Source organism: Genypterus blacodes, unplaced genomic scaffold (genome assembly GCF_046128005.1).
Source record: "Genypterus blacodes isolate CSIRO-AG114 ecotype Tasmania unplaced genomic scaffold, CSIRO-AGI_Gbla_v1 ptg000013l_1, whole genome shotgun sequence".
Lineage (NCBI taxonomy): Eukaryota > Metazoa > Chordata > Actinopteri > Ophidiiformes > Ophidiidae > Genypterus > Genypterus blacodes.
Window position 1 is genome coordinate 392368 of NW_027466827.1, and position 18998 is coordinate 411365.

The 18998-nt window shown below is 42.2% G+C and overlaps 1 protein-coding gene across 2 annotated transcripts in view; it reads left to right on the forward strand.

The window, feature by feature from the left end:
• Positions 1–17103, forward strand: part of ptprk (protein tyrosine phosphatase receptor type K) — an 81776-nt gene extending 64673 nt beyond the window's left edge. The window contains exons 21-37 of one of the 2 annotated variants that reach the window (XM_076167041.1): positions 368–397; positions 2754–2917; positions 6176–6363; positions 6757–6844; positions 7141–7217; positions 8903–8939; positions 9066–9163; positions 9358–9474; positions 9639–9793; positions 9920–10055; positions 10684–10833; positions 11048–11221; positions 12487–12618; positions 13002–13127; positions 13229–13392; positions 14042–14177; positions 14703–17103. In XM_076167041.1, the coding sequence (XP_076023156.1) occupies positions 368–397; positions 2754–2917; positions 6176–6363; positions 6757–6844; positions 7141–7217; positions 8903–8939; positions 9066–9163; positions 9358–9474; positions 9639–9793; positions 9920–10055; positions 10684–10833; positions 11048–11221; positions 12487–12618; positions 13002–13127; positions 13229–13392; positions 14042–14177; positions 14703–14756 (2026 nt within the window). In that variant the 3' untranslated portion in view covers positions 14757–17103. The remainder of the gene's footprint in view (positions 1–367; positions 398–2753; positions 2918–6175; positions 6364–6756; positions 6845–7140; positions 7218–8902; positions 8940–9065; positions 9164–9357; positions 9475–9638; positions 9794–9919; positions 10056–10683; positions 10834–11047; positions 11222–12486; positions 12619–13001; positions 13128–13228; positions 13393–14041; positions 14178–14702) is intronic. The other variant, XM_076167047.1, reaches the window with a different exon arrangement.
• Positions 17104–18998: the final 1895 nt, after the last annotated feature.

Here is an 18998-nt window from a genome sequence, read left to right on the forward strand (position 1 = left end):
AATCTCTAAACAGGGCCAGCTACAGTTAAATTGCAGCCTAAAATATTGCATGAAAACCATAAATACTTCAAGAAGAAAAGACTGCAAAGAGAAAGAGTGCATGTTAGTAAGCTAATATTGATAGTTCCTTGTTATTGTAGTGAAAGCTTCATGAATTTTATAGATACTTCTGCTAGCTTTGTTATAAGAGTATTTTTTTAATTATTCTAAAGAAATAGCCCGAACTAATAACAGATCCCTTGCATGACCCTCAAGTTGTTTTCTTTGTTTCTGTTGTTGCTGGTCGGGACAGGACAGGATTGTCCTAATTTGCATATTCATGACCTTGTGTCTCATTCTTTGCTTTCTGATTGGCTCACAACCCCAGGAGGACCTACTATTCATACTCTTATTACCTGTAAGTAAACAACCAATCAACAATCAGCTCACCCAGCTGTTGTTATCTTACTGGGCTAATTAGTGGCTAGTTGTTGTTTTTAAAGATGCAGTATACTTTTTTCAAGACAAAACACATCTTCAGCTCTGACCAACCAGCCAAAGCCATCCTCATTGACGCCCTGCCAGGGTGGGGGGCAGTTCACTTTCATATCAGTCAGTTCAGGATTCTCTGTCATTGTTTTCTTCAAACTTTGAATATTGAAACAGATGAAATTTCTTGTTATTTCAGTCATTCTTCCAGATACTGTTCAAACTCATTTGGCAAAAGACGGTTGTCATGTCATCCGCGGTAATATGTGAGTGCTCGTTCATTAAGCAAATTAAGTGTCAGTTTCTATCCGCACACTGAATCTATTGAATTGAAAGTGAATTGACCTCAGCCCTGGCGTCCTCTACATGCTCCAAAGTCGCTCTGAAGCAGGCTTCTATAGGCCCAAGTCGGCCATAACGGGCCAAGGTAGACTAAAGCAGGCCTAAGAGACCAAAGTGGGATGACACAGGCCTCAGCGTGTTATTTGAAAAAAGAATGCTGCACTTGTGACTTGTAGCTCTTTGTGTGCATGTAGTCATGTGATCATCCATCCGCCCATCAAGTCACAGGTATCATGGTAACTCTGCTACACGTTTCTTTCCTGTGGGTGGATCTGGTCTGCTTCATGTGTTGGACACACGGCCTCTTTATTGAGCTCTTATTCTGGTGGACAGTTATGGCTCTGCTCTGTCTGTCTATGGCTCTGACCCTATGACCTGAATGAATCTTTATTCCCCCATTTGGACTTCAAGAAGTAGCGGGACAACTATTTAGAGTTCAGAGTTTGTACTGTCTGTACTATGGCGTTTACAGTACAGGCACAAAGAAATGTAATTACAATAATTATAGAGATCCATTCTGGTTGAAGCTTCTCTCTCTCTCTCTCTCTCTCTCTCTCTCTCTCTCTCTCTCTCTCTCGCTCTCTCATGTAAGTTACACACCTACTTTTCAATCTTTCTATCAGACAAACACTGAAACACTATGTTGACCTGGTTAGTCCTTTCAGCTGTTTTCCTTCTGGGTATTGGAGTGTGTGTCTATTCTGTGTGCTCATGGTCTTCAGAGGTGGAGTTGGGTGTGATTTGGGGTGAAGAGGTTATATATATACATGCTCTCTCTTGTCTACTGGGACAAAGTCAGAGCTGCACGTTTTGGCAACAGTTTGGCAACAGTCAAATATTGTCTTTTGTTTTTTTTGTAAATCAATCTTCTGCTTTCATTATCATTGCTTCATCTGCAGTCATTTTGTGTCCCAGCTAGAGAGAATTGTTGACATTCATGTCGGGACACAAAATGTTATGCAAGTGATGGGATCTTCCTGAGCAGGTGCTGCACAAACACGGTTTGGTTGTTCACCTGTGGAGATGTTGTCCTACCCGGTCTACATCTACAGCTACAGTCCTCCTGCATGCTCTGCCATGCCAGTTACCTTCCCTGGGAATTTACAGACTGCACATGCTCAGAGATGTCCTCAGGCTACACCTTAAAAGGATACCTTCAATATTCATAGGATGAAGCTGTTGCTCTCTTCATCAGGCACTGGTGTTATTCTTGAAAAAATATTTTGTATGCTTTTTGCTATTGATTTGAAATTAAAGTAGAAGCCCTATCCACAATATGTCCTCTGTTGATGAAGAACAATAGCTTAACAGTAAAAAATCTGGTATCCCTTAAAGGTATCATTCCTTAAAATGGTGTCCCGTGCTTTCTTAATGCTGCACCGGCTATGACATGATCTGAAGCTTTGTGGTACTGTGGTCAGTAAATGGTTTCCCCCTACCGTAGTTTTCAGAGGACTGTTTCCCATTTTAAGCTGTCAGATGAAACCCAAACATTTCATATATTGGTGGAGGTGTTTTGTTTCTGCTTTGTGCATTTCTGGGGCTTTCATCTGACAGCACCTGTAGGCCATGTTCCTTGTTCTGAATTAGTCACTATTTTCCTCATGCTCCTATAGCTGAGCCTGCTGTCTTACATGTTGCCAATTACAAACGACTCTCCCGTCTCTCCCTACTTGCTTGCTCTCTTCTCTTTCCTTTCTCCCTCTCTTTTCTCCTCTCCCCACTTTTCTGTCTTGACGGTTCTAACTCCCTGTCTTCAATCAGCAGCCTGCAGCCCGCAGCCATGCTAACGTTGCCAGCCCGACAGCACCTTTGTGCTTAATCATTCTCCGCGTGGAGAATTGAGAGACTCTCCAAGGCAAAGCAAAGTGTGGTCTGCAGGCCAGCTGATGTTTGTGAATTTGTCTTTGTTGCCTAATTGTCTTTCTCTCTGCCTCTTTCAGGAAACTGGCAAAGAAACGTAAAGACGCCATCGGAACGACACGACAGGAAATGACACACATGGTGAATGCCATGGATCGCAGCTATGCCGACCAGAGCACTCTGCATGGAGAAGACCCCATGGCTGTCACCTTTATGGACTCCCACAACTTCAGCAGCAACAGATGTAGGTTCACCTGGGTTTATTTTGATTTTTTAGACGTGTCAGCAGTTTCAGCAGTAACATTATTGAATTATAACTCTGGAAGCTCTCAAAAAACTGCATGTCTCTGTCAGTTTTCTCTACAACAACTATCCATAAGGAATGATTTAGAAATCTAATATTATATTTCTTTCTCGTCCGTTCTAACACATCATATTCCTAAAATGTCATAGATATATTTTTTACCTGCTTTTCTGCTCCACTGTCCTCAACAATTCCATTCAGTGAGTGTTCTAAAAATTGATTTAGCTCAGACACATACATCCCAGACCAATCAGCAAAGGTGATGATGTGACTCTCCTTCTATTTTACTTTTCTCTTTCACTTACACACCTCATGAACAAGGAACTCGATGTGGCCCTGCAAATCCACGGCCTATTTCACAGCTTTATTGGAGTTTAGGAACAATTTATTATTTGCGGAACGATTGTCAATTTTTTTTTAAAGCACAGCAATTGGAAGCGAGGAACAGAGGCAGCCCAGTAAGTGGAATGCTCCAGTCAAGTGTAGTAAGGTATTATATTTGTGTCAGATTAAAGGAAAGAGCTGTCAGTCATCTCTTCCGCAGCCTACTTAAAACGATATTTGTATCACGTTGACGTCCATGGCCTAGCCAGAGCTCAATGAGCAAATTGGAAACCGTGAGATGACTTCGCCGGGGTTAAGTGATACTTATGTTGTTCTTTTTTGCAGAATGATTTATGTGAGACATAAAATCCTTTACGCTATATTTAACCAAGCAAATACGTCCTTGTTTGGATTCTCCTCCGGATCGCCATGTACAGTTGAAGTAAAACGCTGAAATTTAGACTTGTCGCTCACCGTGTCTCCTCCCACAGTGCCCAACGATCCTCTGGTTCCTACTGCAGTGCTAGGTGAGACTTGGCATGGATAGATATCGTTTGTCACCCTTATCACCACCGCTGTAGTGATCCCACCTCCCATCATCATCATCACACAATCCTGAAGCCCTTGTGCTTGTAGCCCTGCCCGTCGTGTGTCTTGTGTGTCAGTATTTACCATAGCTCCCAGTTTTAAATAAATTGTCCATCTATATGACTTCATTGTTATGTTAAACTAAATCACCAGCTGCTTTGCAACAGCCCATTCCCATAAACGACTCAGCATACATCACTATCAGCTCCGAATCTGCATAAATTGATGTTAGTGTGACCTCATGTTGATTCTTTGATACCATTATGGGATTTTAAGTAGATTTACCCAGTCATATAAACATTTCATTGACCTCAAGGAATAAGTCTGCGCCTCTCGTAAGCCCACTTAGCAACAGGTCTTGTATATGCCGCAAAATGAATCCTATTAATTCCATCCAGGTGTAGATCTTCCGTAAAAAAGTTTCTTAAGTGCAATGTTGACAAAACGACAAACTAGATGTTAACATTTGGCTCACCAGCACTGGATGGGAATCATTGCATAGGCATCACCGTATGCTCGTCTCGTCTCGTCTCTTCCGCACTGTGCCAACACCAACAGCCATAGACTCATCACCAAACTGTTTTTCTTGGGTCTAATGTCTCCCAGTCCCAGCCATGGTTTCTGTTTCCTTATATTCATAGTAATTGCCATCATTCTCCCTTAGAGACCTCATTATTTCCTCAGTTAAGAATTGTTTGAAGTCATGCCATTTTCGTGCCTCCGAAATGACAGTAAGTGACGGTTTAAAGGAGGAAGGCAATTTGTTGTATCATCATTGTGAAATGACAGGCGGATGAAAACTGTGACATCAAGAGACAGCGAACAGCTTAGTACCTACAGCCCTGCTTCTGTGTGTGTTTGTGCATTGCATTCAGAAGTCTGTTTAAGTACTTACCATCTGTGTTTTCATAGAAATGATCCTCATTCCCTTGACATGGTTTGCTGATGCCTTAGTATGATTGCCTGTATAAACAAAAATGTATTTTTTGCCAAGTTGGATGAACTATGAGTCGAACTCCAGTGTTCACTGCCGTGTGTTTGCGCTAAGTTTAGGTCAGTGTTGACACTGCAGCTCAATGTAGAGTTCCAACATGCCCTCAAGGCTTGAATCACCCCCCCACTATGCTCAACACCCACCAAACTGTGTTAATTAACTTCCTGTTCCTCAGCCTCTAATTTGGAATGAAGGCTGCAGTTACAATCTGTCTTAGCCAATCACATCACAGAACAGGAAGAAGTAGTGGGAAGTAGTGAATTAAGAGGCAGTGTCGGGTCAAGTTTGCTGATAATTGGCCTGATGAGAGTTTAACGAACCTTTAACAATCCGTAATGAGCTAACATGTCCTCGGAGCAGAGAAAAGCATCAGCTGGACGGAATAAACAGTGTCAGTTAATAAACAGTGTGGAAGATGAAATCAGTCGGTTGTACCGCAACCCCGAGCTAGTCTATTATTCAGCCTGTCAGTCTGTGCATTACGACTGCCAACTCGCATTATCCCCCACAGCACAGAAATGTCCACCTAGAAGTTCTGTAACGATTTGGCTCTTTCATTACCTAGAACACAAATATGCTTTCAATGCGGGTTTACTCAAAAATGCAAAGATATGATGATGCCGTAGCTTATTTTCACACACTAAGCCCCACAAGAGCCAATTAAAATCTGCAAGTATGGATGCCTCACTCAACTGTAGCTCAGATGAAGTGAGATTATACTTTCTGCATGGATCACGTTTGTGTGATTATTTCATTTGAAGTTACTGAATCAAATAGATCCGTTTGTTTGCAGTGGCAGATGGCAAGCTTAGCAGTCCAGTGTGTTTTATGTTGTTACGTTTTTTAGTTAATGGCAACATCGACTTGGTATTTAACATTTTATTTATTTAATTCACACCATTTTGTTGGATTCACTCCAGTCACCCACTGTTATATTATTTTCTTCATTCCTTTTATCATACATTATTTGTCAACCTTTGAGCTCCTTGTAAACTGAACAAGCTGTCAAACTAAGCTGTATTCCACATATAGGGTCTGACTAACAAACCTTTGCTCTCCCTTTTTTCTGCTGCTTTGATCTGTAGTTCCAATCACAGGTAGGTGTCGACAGACGGAGCATCTTGGTATATTTGATTTGTTGTGTATATGATTCAAAGGCAGCTATTTTACTTTGAAAAAGGCGTACTCAAGTCTTATGTTGCTTTTTTTATTGACCCTACCAAAGTCCAAGTCTGTTTCTTGGGTACGAATAACAAGTATACTTTCTTAATGAATACTCTTAACTGTTACAGATGAGAACCACAGTGCCTCTGCAGCAGAGAACAGCAGACTGCTGGATGTTCCTCGGTATCACTGTGAAGGAACCGAGTCTCCATATCAGACAGGACAACTCCACCCTGCCATCAGAGTGGCCGACCTCCTACAGCACATCAACCTAATGAAAACGTCGGACAGCTACGGCTTCAAGGAGGAGTATGAAGTAGGTTCATTGTTAAGAGGGAAAAGTTGCTTGTACAAGAAACAAAGCTGCACATTCAGAGGTTCTGCCCTGTAGTAAGGAATGCATGTCAAGTCACCAATGCACCACCATACAGTACATCAATGGCTCCCAACCTAACCTAAGCTCTCTGAGGAGGATATATGGCCTTAAAACCGTAACATGTACAGGGAAAAGAGGAGAAACCTTGTGAGTGGCAATTCAGAGAGATAAGAACATGAAAATCAGTGTAGTACTTACCCCCCTTTAAGTTGATCAAAACTCTTACACTTTGAAATTCAATAACTCTCGACTCAAGTTTCTCTTTTCTCTGAATACTTTTTCTCCATGATGGAGTTTTCACTTGCCTTATTTTCTCTATTGGTGTTGATGCAGAGTTTCTTCGAAGGCCAGTCGGCCTCCTGGGATGTGGCCAAGAAGGAGCAGAACCGTACCAAGAACCGCTATGGGAACATAATAGCATGTAAGAGCTGTACAATAGGTGGACGCACTCCTATAACCTGCACTGGAACCCCGCTGTAACTCTTAATAAGATTATTCAAACATGAACCAATGATGTCATGATATAAGTAACTTGTCCCTAACATTCAATAGATAGGTGTAAAACAAAGATTGTTTTGATGCATGTATGTATTGACATTAACGTCATCTGTAGCCCTAAACCCATTTTCTCTGTATATCTCTCGTTCCCTCTCTCTCTCTCTGTTTGTCTCTGTTTGTCCCTTGTCCCCTTCTCTCCTTCACTGTCTCTCTCCTCAGATGACCATTCAAGGGTTATTCTCCAGCCCATAGAAGACGATCCCTCCTCCGACTACATCAACGCCAACTACATCGATGTAAGTGGAAACGCATCGAATGCTACTATTGGCTCCCAACGAAACCAACGAAACCACACTCCCTCGCTCGTATGTCAGGCCTCTATACCTTTATTGCGTCTTCCAGTCATCCATCTTGTCGTTCAGTGCATCCAGCCATCGTGCCCGTTCACTCCCATCAAGTTGACCCATCCCCCGATATTATGAAGTGAACTTGTGTGATGCTTGTGTTTTGTCAGCGTGTTTGCTTATCCTGCATTACAGACAGATTGTATTTAGACAAAGGAAATAACTACAAGTGTTGATTTAAACCTAATTTAGAGTTGGAGTTGTTTAGCAATGCATGAATATAAGTTATAATGTAATAGAACAAAGAGCTGAGAGGATTTGTCATTTTTCATATTTCCACTGTCATAGCTTTTACTCCACTCAAAGCTCCTCTGCCCATCCATCATCTAACTGGGCCATACACACATTCATCACATTTATCTGTGTCCCATCCTTCATCCATCCCCTAGCTTCAGCTGTTGTTTGTTTGCTTCTCTGGCCGTTGGCTCCATCAACGCGCCCATCTCTCCATCCATCTATTCACCTTTACCACGATCACCTTCAATGTCACTCTCTCACATTGTGCTGTTTTAAATGCTAATGACGCTCACAGAATGCCCTGCTTTATTGCATTAGCTGCCATTACAGCGTTTACATGCATGCTTTGGCTTACATTAACTTTGATCTTGCGATGGATAGAAAGCACACGTGCATGTGTGCCGAGCTGAGATGACGGCTATCACAGATCTTCAGCTGTACGGAAAGGAAATGAGGCTGAGCTCTCAACATTATCACTCAAATGTTGAATGAAATGACACGGCTGACCTCTCCGGGTTAGAGACAATATATCGAGTGAGGTGTCCGAATGATGTCCAAATTGACACAAGACATCTGGGCGTGTCCTTTCTATCCATCCTGATTCGAAGCTTCATGTTTTTTTTTCTGCATGCGCTGTTCAAACTTCCATTTTGTCAATGCAGCTTTTCTTTTTCTGATTGACACTCACTGACATTGTTGTGCTTTCTTTCTTTCTTTCTTTCTTCCACCCGTTCTTTCTCGTTTCGCCTATGGCTTGGCCTATAGATTTGGCTGTACAGGGATGTAAGTATCACTGTGGATTCTTCATGGCCCCTCAAATCTGCCACCCGCTCATCTATATGTCCATTCATGCACACGTCCGCACAAGCATCCTGTTGTGTGTCCATTCATGCATTCGCGTGTATGCGTTGACTTGCTGCATGGAAGATTCGAGCTCTGCCACTTTCATCTCACTGCGTGCTGTACATTTGCATATGTGTGCTGCCTATGTTGATCATGTCACCATCAGCAAATTCCATATGTGTCTAATGGTTGTCATAGCAATGGTCATGTGTCATAGTTCTCTGTATAAGCAAGAAGAAAGCTTGAAGGTTAAGATCAGTGTGACACATTTGCTGTCTTTATATTTACTATGTTTTGATAGCTACACATTGTTAATACCAAATAATATGTAGTAATAATTGGAGTTTTTGCAGTTGAGGGCGAGCTTATGAATTTGTTCTAACAGTTGTAATATTACTGAAATGATGTTATTGATGTCTCCAAATAGGAAAGAGACATATTCACTTCATGTGGACGTGTTGCGATTGTTTATTAATGGTGCTGTGCTCTTTTCTCAGGGCTACCAGAGACCAAGTCACTACATCGCTACTCAGGGTGAGATGCTGCAGCACTTTGACACACACTTTCATACAACCTTACCAATACAGACATAAACATTGAAGTGGTATATACATTAATTCCCAAAAAATACTGAATATGTCTCTGTGTGTGTGTGTGTAGGGCCCGTCCATGAGACAGTGTATGATTTCTGGAGGATGGTGTGGCAGGAACAGTCAGCCTGCATCGTCATGGTTACCAATCTGGTTGAGGTTGGACGGGTACGTTGTTCTTTTGCTATTATCTGAACGAAGTTGTGGTCTTGTCTCATCTTCAGTTCTGTTAGATCGCAAATATCATCCTGACCCTTTGACATTTTCTATTTTTTATTATGAATGTTTATTTTTAATATGTTAAATTACAGTGGTGTGCTATCAGGTGAGGAAGAATTGATGTTCTATGTTGTGTTTAACAGGTTAAGTGCTATAAGTACTGGCCGGACGATGCAGAGGTGTATGGAGATTTCAAAGTGACGTTTGTGGAAGTTGAACCTCTGGCTGAATACGTGGTTCGGACATTTACGCTGGAGAGGGTACGTGTGTTTATGTGTGTTTACGCGTGTTTGCGCGTGTATTCCTGGTTGCAGATCTGTATCAATGTGAGAAAACACTGAAATCTGGTATCAAACATTTTTGATGCAGAGTTGTGGTTCTTAATCTCTGTGGTTGATTTAAATGTTTCCTTTGTTCCCCTCAGCGTGGTTTTAACGAGGTGCGGGAAGTCAAGCAGTTCCATTTCACCGGCTGGCCCGATCACGGAGTGCCATATCACGCCACAGGACTACTTTCCTTCATCCGCAGAGTTAAAATCTCCAACCCTCCCTCTGCCGGGCCAGTCGTGGTCCACTGCAGGTATAAACATGGAAACAAACCTTTGTAGCTGAAGTTATTAATATGAAGTTGTCAGCTGAGTTAACATTACAGACAAAACAGATGATTAGTAACTAAAGTCTGCGTCATGTCCCTGTCTGATTGCAGCGCCGGGGCCGGACGTACGGGCTGTTTCATCGTCATCGACATCATGTTGGACATGGCGGAGAGAGAAGGCGTGGTCGACATCTACAACTGTGTGAAGGCCCTCCGCTCCAGGAGGATCAACATGGTACAGACTGAGGTGACTACATTACCCATCATCCATCCACATCCTCACGATAGAATAGAGCAAGCGCCGATCATTAAACCCAGCCGGCGACAAGGTAGGGACTGAGGTTTACGTTCCATCCATCATCTGCTAACGCCATCTCCTCACGTCACCTCCCTGCATTAACAATGTGAAAATCAGATTTTTACATTTTATGGCTAAATTTGAATAGTTTATCACTTATTATTTCATTATCACAGTTCCATCAAGTAAGCAACTGCAACTCTTGGCTGTTTTTGCTTGGTTTGTTGCCTCTCGCTCGTTATGAGATCGTTTGGCAAACTCTTGAGTCATCAGTTAGATCAGTTATGAAAATCACCTTCATCCCATCACATTAACAGCCTTTGATTAGTTTTCTGTTCATGGAATCGAAGCAGCAAGAGCCTTAACTGTTCCGCTTCCATGACGGTCATCATCGCATCCGCAGCTCCGCCTCAAACCAGCCGTCACTCTCAGTGTCTGTGTGCTCACCCTCGACTTGTGTCACGGTCCTTCTGTTGTCTGTGTGGTCAACTATCTGTTTGGTAATATAAAGCAGTAGTGAGTCTTAACTAAGATGTGTGTCTATATAATATGCATGTCTTGAATTACATGTAAATAGGAGCAGTATATATTTATCCATGATGCCATACTGGAGGCCTGTCTGTGTGGAGAAACAGCCATACCAGTCTGCGAGTTCAAAGCTGCTTTTTATGAGCTGATCCGCATCGACTCCCAGACCAACTCGTCGCACCTGAAGGATGAATTTCAGGTAACAAACGCCCAACCATTATGTGTGTGTGTGTCGACTCGTAACCCTTTGCATTATCAGCTACATAGATTTCTCAAAACATAAATTGTGGAAATGTTTCCCCTCCCTGGGACTCTTTATCTTGGATTCATTCCTGTGTAACATGGAGCATTTTTAAGAACTCTGCGCCATTGCTTTTGATTTTAATTTGTTATACATCTGTCCCTGTGCCCAGACATTAAACTCGGTGACTCCCCAGCCTCAGCCAGAAGACTGCAGCATTGCATTATTACCTAGAAACCAAGACAAGAACCGCTTTATGGATGGCCTTCCCCCTGATAGATGCCTGCCCTTCCTCATCACCATAGATGGGGAGAGCAGCAACTACATCAACGCTGCGCTGATGGATGTAAGTCTGCCTATAATATACTTACTGTACATTCACACACAACACAAAGGGTTGTCTTATTTTCAACACATAAAGTTTGGGACATTTCCGACTCAGGCTGTAAATGATCACATGTGAAAATTGATTTACAAATGTAAAATGTAACGAGCTCCTATTGTCCCAAACAATCACCTATTTGTTGAAAATGATGCATTCTTTTCAGAAAACACACAAATACAGAAAAACATATGGACATGTACTAATTTTATGCACTTGTAACTATATGCACACACACACACACACACTCCCCACCCCGATTGTGTGTTGCTGTGTTTGTGGGTTTTAGCAGCAGAAGGCGAGAGACAAATCCAGGTGCTGTAAAAATGGCCGCTAGCTGGCGTCCACCAGCCAGGGTCTTTTACAGCCTCATTGTTTCAGAACATTGCTTACATTGGCAACAGCTGACTTTGTCTCAACGTGTTGCCCATGTACCATAACGTGAACAAGCAAAGCGATTGAATATGTAGATGTGTAAGGTAAGGCAGCGATGTGGTTTCTGGTGATTCTGTTGTATCAGAAAGTCCACATTGGAGAGGGAGCGGTGATGGTTGAAGCACAAACTGTAATGGATCCACGGTGTGTAAAAGAAAAGAAAATAGATCTTACATGTGTCATAAAACGGTGCTTCTCTCCAGTTAACTTGTTAGACTGTAAACACACAACAATCACTGTATGACGGACGAAATTCAGTCCAATTTTCAAACGTTGTCTTTAAACTTTAGCCCAGTTAAACTTACCTCTGGCCTCTCCCTAACCAAGCTGTCAGAAGAGTTCCAGGTAATGCGATTTTGTCCGATCTCCAATACTGGATTTGTTTCATGGCTTCCGTGTCTTTCTGCCACCAGGTTCATGATTAGCCGAGTCATTTAAGCTTTCCCATGGCACCTCACGTCCCTGAGCCATTCACACCCATGTCACACACGTGGCTGCATATTGTCATTGTTCAGTGTATTTGTTAGTCCCGTAGATAAGTGGACACTTTGGCATTGTGTCCAGTGCATGTACCCCCAGCCTTACATTGCATGTTCACATGATCAAATATCACTTACACAATATGACTGCTGCATCAAATTGTCCCACTCTGATCCTGTGTAAATATGTGTGTGTGTTTGAAAGAGACATATGTTTGTGTGAATGAAAAGTTTGAACGTCAACACCAAGAGTAGAAGACATGACGCCGGTGTGTGAAGGTGTTGACGTCATTCCTGTGTTTTGTTTCCCCGCAGAGCTACAGACAGCCTGCCGCCTTTATCGTTACCCAGCATCCTTTGCCCAACACTGTCAAAGACTTTTGGCGTCTGGTTTATGACTACGGCTGTACCAGTCTGGTGATGCTGAATGAGATCGACCTGGCTCAGGTACGTCATAAGTGTGTGTGGGGATTATAAAGCCCAATGTGATAATGTCAACGACCCGCTGCTCTTTGGCCTGATTCCTGAGAGGTTGACATTTTAGAAAAAGCAGGTGTGGAACATGATGAGAGCCGACGGGAAGGAAACCGGATTTGCTGTTATTACATTTTTAATAAAGCTGATACTGGCTTGATTATCAGTCAAACATCATCAAAACAAGAGCAACTTTTACCATTTATCATTTATTTTGATTTAAATAATTGTTAAATAATAACATCATTATTTATAGTTAGAAAAAATATATAAATACTGAATAAATACTGAACTAAAAAAATGTAATGTCGTAAATATTGTATTTATTTATGTATTGGTGTTTCCTCTGTGTCCAGGGTTGTCCTCAGTACTGGCCAGAAGAGGGCATGCTGCGATACGGTCCAGTGCAGGTGGAGTGTATGTCGTGTTCAATGGACTGTGACGTCATCAGTCGGCTCTTCAGAGTTTGCAACCTCACCAGGGTCAGTGCTCTTATTTACTAAGTATCCATGTCACCAACACACAGTCTGCTCATGGCAAGCACACTTCAAGTATTTGACCATTTGTCCCCTCCCCCACCCAGCCTCAGGAAGGCTACCTGATGGTCCGGCAGTTCCAGTACCTGGGGTGGGCGGGGCATAGAGACGTGCCCGCCTCCAAACGTTCCTTCCTCAAACTGATCCTCCAGGTCGACCAGTGGCAACGTGAGGGAGAGGAGGGAGAGGGAAGAACCATTGTGCATTGCCTGTGAGTATACACACAAGGACACATATGCGTGCGCACACACACACACACTCCATTAATTAGTCAGGAAAGATGAAAAGTGAGAACAAGTAGTGTGTTGTTTGTTGTAGTCAGTCAGCTTAATGAGTAGTAGGTCTAATGAGGAGAAGATGAGTGGGAAGTGATGACATTCATCCTGGGTGCATTTGGTGGTTATGTTAACATTTTTAATTGGTCCAAAATCACTCTGTGCACGTATTTCTTAATAAACTGTGTTAAAGTTCAAACACTGAGCAGCAAGAGTTTCATGCTGTAACATATATGGGCGGTCTGACTCCCTCTGCTGCACAAGTTCTTGTCATTTCCGAGTTGGAAAGAGCAGAAGTACACCTCTCTCATGTAGATTCACTCTGTCTGGTTCAGAGCATCAGCGTGGGATTTTTAAATGGCACTCCAGTCTGCATATAGGTCGTACATGACGCAAAATGTAACTCTGTTAAACTGATCAAGACCTCAGTGATGCAGGGTGGCTCAGAGAGAATCGCAGAGCTAATCGGCCTTCAGAGTTCTGTGTCAGCAAACACTGTGTGACGTGGCAAAACCTCATATCAAAAACATCCAGTCATGTACCGTCTGTTTATACGCCTGTTTGTGTGTGTGTGTGTGTTCACAGAAATGGCGGTGGGCGTAGCGGAGTATTCTGTGCCAGCAGCATTGTGTGCGAGATGGCTAAGAGACAGAGTGTCGTCGACGTCTTCCACGCCGTAAAGACGTTGAGGAACAGCAAGCCGAACATGGTGGACACTCCGGTGAGTGAGAGAGAGAGAGAGAGAGAGGGAGAGAGAGAGAGAGTTGTGTTCCAAAATGTGTTAATAGAGAAGAACACAAGTGGTGAGAACATAAATGTGACCTAAAAAATGTGACCTCATTGTGCAGAGTTAGGTCACGCTTGAAGCACCATGGCGATTATGGTAATTAGAACAAGTGGCATCTCAGTGCAAAAGCTGCTTCATGTCACAACGCAAACACTCCACCTACCTTGTGGTTCCAGCTCCTTGTGCTTATTGTGTAATTATCCCGACACAAACAACACATCATCTCACGGCCCATTTCCCAGATTAGAATCCAAATGTGTCTGACCTCTTACTGCTACCTGTGTCGCGTTTAGACCAAATCCAAGTTCAGATTCAAGTTAATGTGAGCGCTTGGAAATGGCGGTTGACCTGAGAGTTCCTGCTTGGTTCCTTCATCAAAGACTTTGATGCATCAACCAAATGATGAGGCGTCTCCTCCCAGATTTTAAAATCTGTCTGTGTGTGTGTGTGTGTCTACAGGAGCAGTATCGGTTCTGCTACGACCTTTCACTGGAGTTCATTGAGTCCTCCTAAACAAAGATGAAGACGAGGAGGAGAAGGAGGAGGAGGAGGAGGAGGAGGAGTAGAGCTGGACATCTTCACCCCCTGCGTGTTTCACCCTCTGCTTGGCTTGGTCCCACCTCCCCTTTGTTGACGGCTGTTTGGGCAGCATCCATTTCGCGTCCCTACACGTGACGTACCGTAGCGGCGCGCTCGGCTGGGGACGACAAATGGAAACGAGTGAAGACAGCTCGTCATGTAAGCGCCCAAAGGGACCTGGTAACACGGAGGAGCTGGAGAAGAGCACAGCAGGGTGTTAGATGTTTAACTCCCTTCTGTTTATTGTACAGTGTTCTGAGAGCCAGAGCTCCCCCCCCTGCCCCCCCTCGTATATTTTGGGCCCTATTCAAATGTTTAACCTCTCAAAGTCCCTCCATGGACTCGAACGCCTCACGCTGTTAAAGCTGCAGTTCTCCGTCTGCACTGTAGATGTCGCCCTCCCCCCCCTGCAAGTTGCAAACGCGGCTCCCCAGCGAACCGCAAAAGGCAAGTTACCATCGGTAGAGCCACATTTCTGAGTTACTCCTCCGCCGCTCGATCATACGACATCTGGCACGTCGCCACGGTGATGGACGGCACTGTTAATATTCACAGGAGGGGTGCAGCTGTTCCACAATTCTGCGAACGGTCCTGTTTTCTACTCCATACATCAGCAGCATCATCTTCATATCATGTTTCTGGTCATTTCAGTGGACAAAGAGAACATGGCGATTGGACGTCAGTCACATCAAATAACGGAACGGGGACAGAGATATTGTTCATGTTGATATATGTTTGCTTATTAGGTCATGTAGTGTCTTAAAAAAAAAAAGGACGTTTACACCGGGAGTATTAGCCTTGTAGACTTTTGATGATGAAGTGTCAGTTTGAAACATGTGTAGGATTTACAGTCATGTTTCTGTCCAAACTAAGTGTGATATTTTACCACTGGTTCTGTGTTCTTACAACCCTGTGGAGCTGCAGAACCCATTTCCTCTTGATTGATTGATTTTGAAGCATCACATATTGATCTACTGGATAGACACAATGAAATCTCGCATTGAATTATGCACCCAAAATAGTCTAATTGAACTTTGTTAACATTATCTCAATCATGTTGTTTCAGGGCTGGGCCCAATGCACTTTCAATTCAGCCAATTCACATATGGGGATCTTCTTCAAAAGTCCAACACAGACAGATTTTGGGTAGTTGACCTCTCGAGCCCAAGACATGACTGAGAATTAATGCTCTTTGATGAGCACAAATTTCCATTTATGAGTTTGAGTGGAATTGGAAGTGAACTGATTCCAGGCCTCAATTTGTTTTGTGCACTGGTGGCCGACACTTTTTTTTGGTTTTATTTCGTAGCTGATGTGTATTCATAAGCCAAAGACTTTGTGTAAATATGTCTATATGGATAAAGCACATTGCTTGTATTTATTGTTTGTTTACTTGCATTGCTTATGAGAACAATCATTCTTCATTCCATGTTTACTCTAACCACCAGCGTTTCTTAAACTGCGTGTCAGGACGGAAATAGCCCCCTGCCCCGCCCCCCCCAAGCCTGTTTCCTCTTTGATCCCTGCAGGTAAAGAGTGTGTGGTGGGTCCCGGCCGAAAAGACCAGTTTGGATCCATGCAGAAAAGTTTAAGAATCCCCAGATTGACGCTGTATATTAAAGCATTAGATGTAGTTTTTTCAATATTTAGGTGGAATTCAGTAGTAGTGTCTTGTTTTCACTTATGAATCTCTGTGATGTTACTGTGGTTTATTTGTGTAAAAGCCCATTGCTCTGTTCGTGGTCAGTAAAACATCAGTTCGCCTCACAAAAGGCAACATCCGAGCATTTATCTGCACAGAGTATTTTGGCTCACGTCCCTCGTCGTTGGGAGAAGCTGTTTGTCTTCATCTTCCCGATATACAAACGTGCGCAGGAGGATGAAACAAAACACATGTATTGTGCCTAATCATGTGATTTTCTTTATTATTGATACAAGCATTTTAACTGAATCATCAAACGGGCTTTGTTGAATGCGTTCTCATGGACGATCAGTGTTTGGAATACGTTTTGGATCATGTTTCAGTGTGTTTTATGAATCAGAATGCTTAGCTAGGCTTTGCAGGCTTATTGAACACCAGAACTTTATTGTATATAAAATTTCAGAGGTTCCGTTTGGTTGGAACACAAGTAGCCCAGGTATGTTACTCTAAATAGATGATGCCAGTACTATTGAAAAGCTCTATTGTTGGCAGAACAGTAGAGATTTAACGGATGGATGCAAAGTCAGAACATCAGTTCTGCTGTAGATATAAGTCAGAGATTGTACTGCTACAGGATTTGTTCAAGTTCAAAAAGTGATATTGCTTCAAAACTTAACAATATCCACTGCATACAGAAACTGAAATGGCTCTGATTCTGTTGGTGGAACCTTTTTTTTTTCTAGTTTGTCTCCAGATTTCATATTGAGTTGTGAAGTTTGATCGCTTTTAGGGAGGATTATGTTTGCCAACTGGTGCCAAGATAATGTGGAGTATCTTTAAACATTGTCAGCACTATAGCCCGGCTCCATAGCAGGCATGTAAGAGAGCGACGGAGCAAAAGGAATCGCCTGTGAAGGGAAACGACAAACTTTAATGGAAAAATGTTGAGATGCCCAATATTCCTTCTTTGTAAATCAGAACAAATGGCCCTGAAGAATAATGAATGAAGCTCTGCACCTTTAGAATGGGAGACCAATCTGAATACACAGCTGATATTCATGGATTATAATTATTCTTGTCTGTAATGTTTGGCTTCTTTGCTGTAATAAAGACCACTTCTTTAAATAAAAGGAAACTGTGTGTGCACATCTATGACTGGAGATATTGTGTCAAATATGAGTATGAATTTAAGACCTTATCCACTCCAGTTTACATGCATGTTCAAACTGACTATGCATCATTTAAGGCAGTATGTAAACACCATAAATGCATTTAAATCAGCAACAAACCTGCATGAGGATCTCTGTATTTCCTTATCTGTTACACAATCCCTCAAACTCAGATTAAAATGTACTTTTCAGAGTTCAAATCTGTAAACAAACGTCACGCGCGTGCAAACTGTTTTGTGATTGGTCAGATTTGTGCAGGAAATGACGCCCCAAACCTTTTACCTGGATAAAGTTCGCTTCTTGGCCCGGGAAAAAACCCGGAAATGGAGCATTAGTAACGTGTGTATAATTGTTTTACTTGTACAGTCTCGTTGATTTAACAACGTTAGGTACATCGACAAATACATTAACTTTGAGTGAGTGTCAAGTCTACAAACCGCGACAAAACCGGAAAGGTTCTTCTGAAGACGCACCAGGTAAGCTTGGTTTGATATTTATAATATTTATGGGCTTATATACATTATTAACAAACTGTTTCATAGCATATGGATTACAGATAAAGCTTAATGAACCGCTTTTGGTTTCAGAATAAGAGCTCCAAACGGGTCTGAATACTAGTGCCTTGACGCTCCACATGCATTTTATGGTCATTGGCCTCCACCTTGCGGTATCTTTGCGCCACTGCACCCTCTGGAGGCTCCCAGCACTTCAAGAGACTGACAAGACATTCATTTTCTTCCAAAAGTTTAATTTGCATAATTATTTACAACAGATGGTTGATAGCTGTACTTTGAAGAGGCAAAATATACCGAACCACATTGATAAAGCAGGAAAATAATAAAATGATATAAATTGTTCAGCCCCTTTTTAAATCCTTGCAGTTAGAAAAGAAAGTGTACAGTTCGTTTATAGATAAAACAAATAAATTAATGTTACAAATACAAATCGATCTGTAGAATGCTGTAATACTGAACAGCGATGAAACACCAAATAATACATTCAGTTTCACTATCCTGCATGCTATCTGAAGAGGTTTATAAAATTATGATGACAAAGGAAATTTAAACAACAAAAACATGGTCAAGAGTGGAAAATAGTTCCATTTAAATTAGGCATATATTATATATTTATATATGTATATTTCTGTACAAATACTGAATATTTGGCATTATATTTATCCTCATTATTGATATATCTAACAATTCAAAATAGTTTTTAAGCTAAACACAAACCGTTATGCTATCAAATATTTTTTTTTTCTCATGTCACATTCCAAAACCCATTCCAGGGTTTTTCTTATAATCATTTCTAGCCACAGCCACAACACAAGACATTTCTCCACCAAAGGCAAACAGAATTGTGACT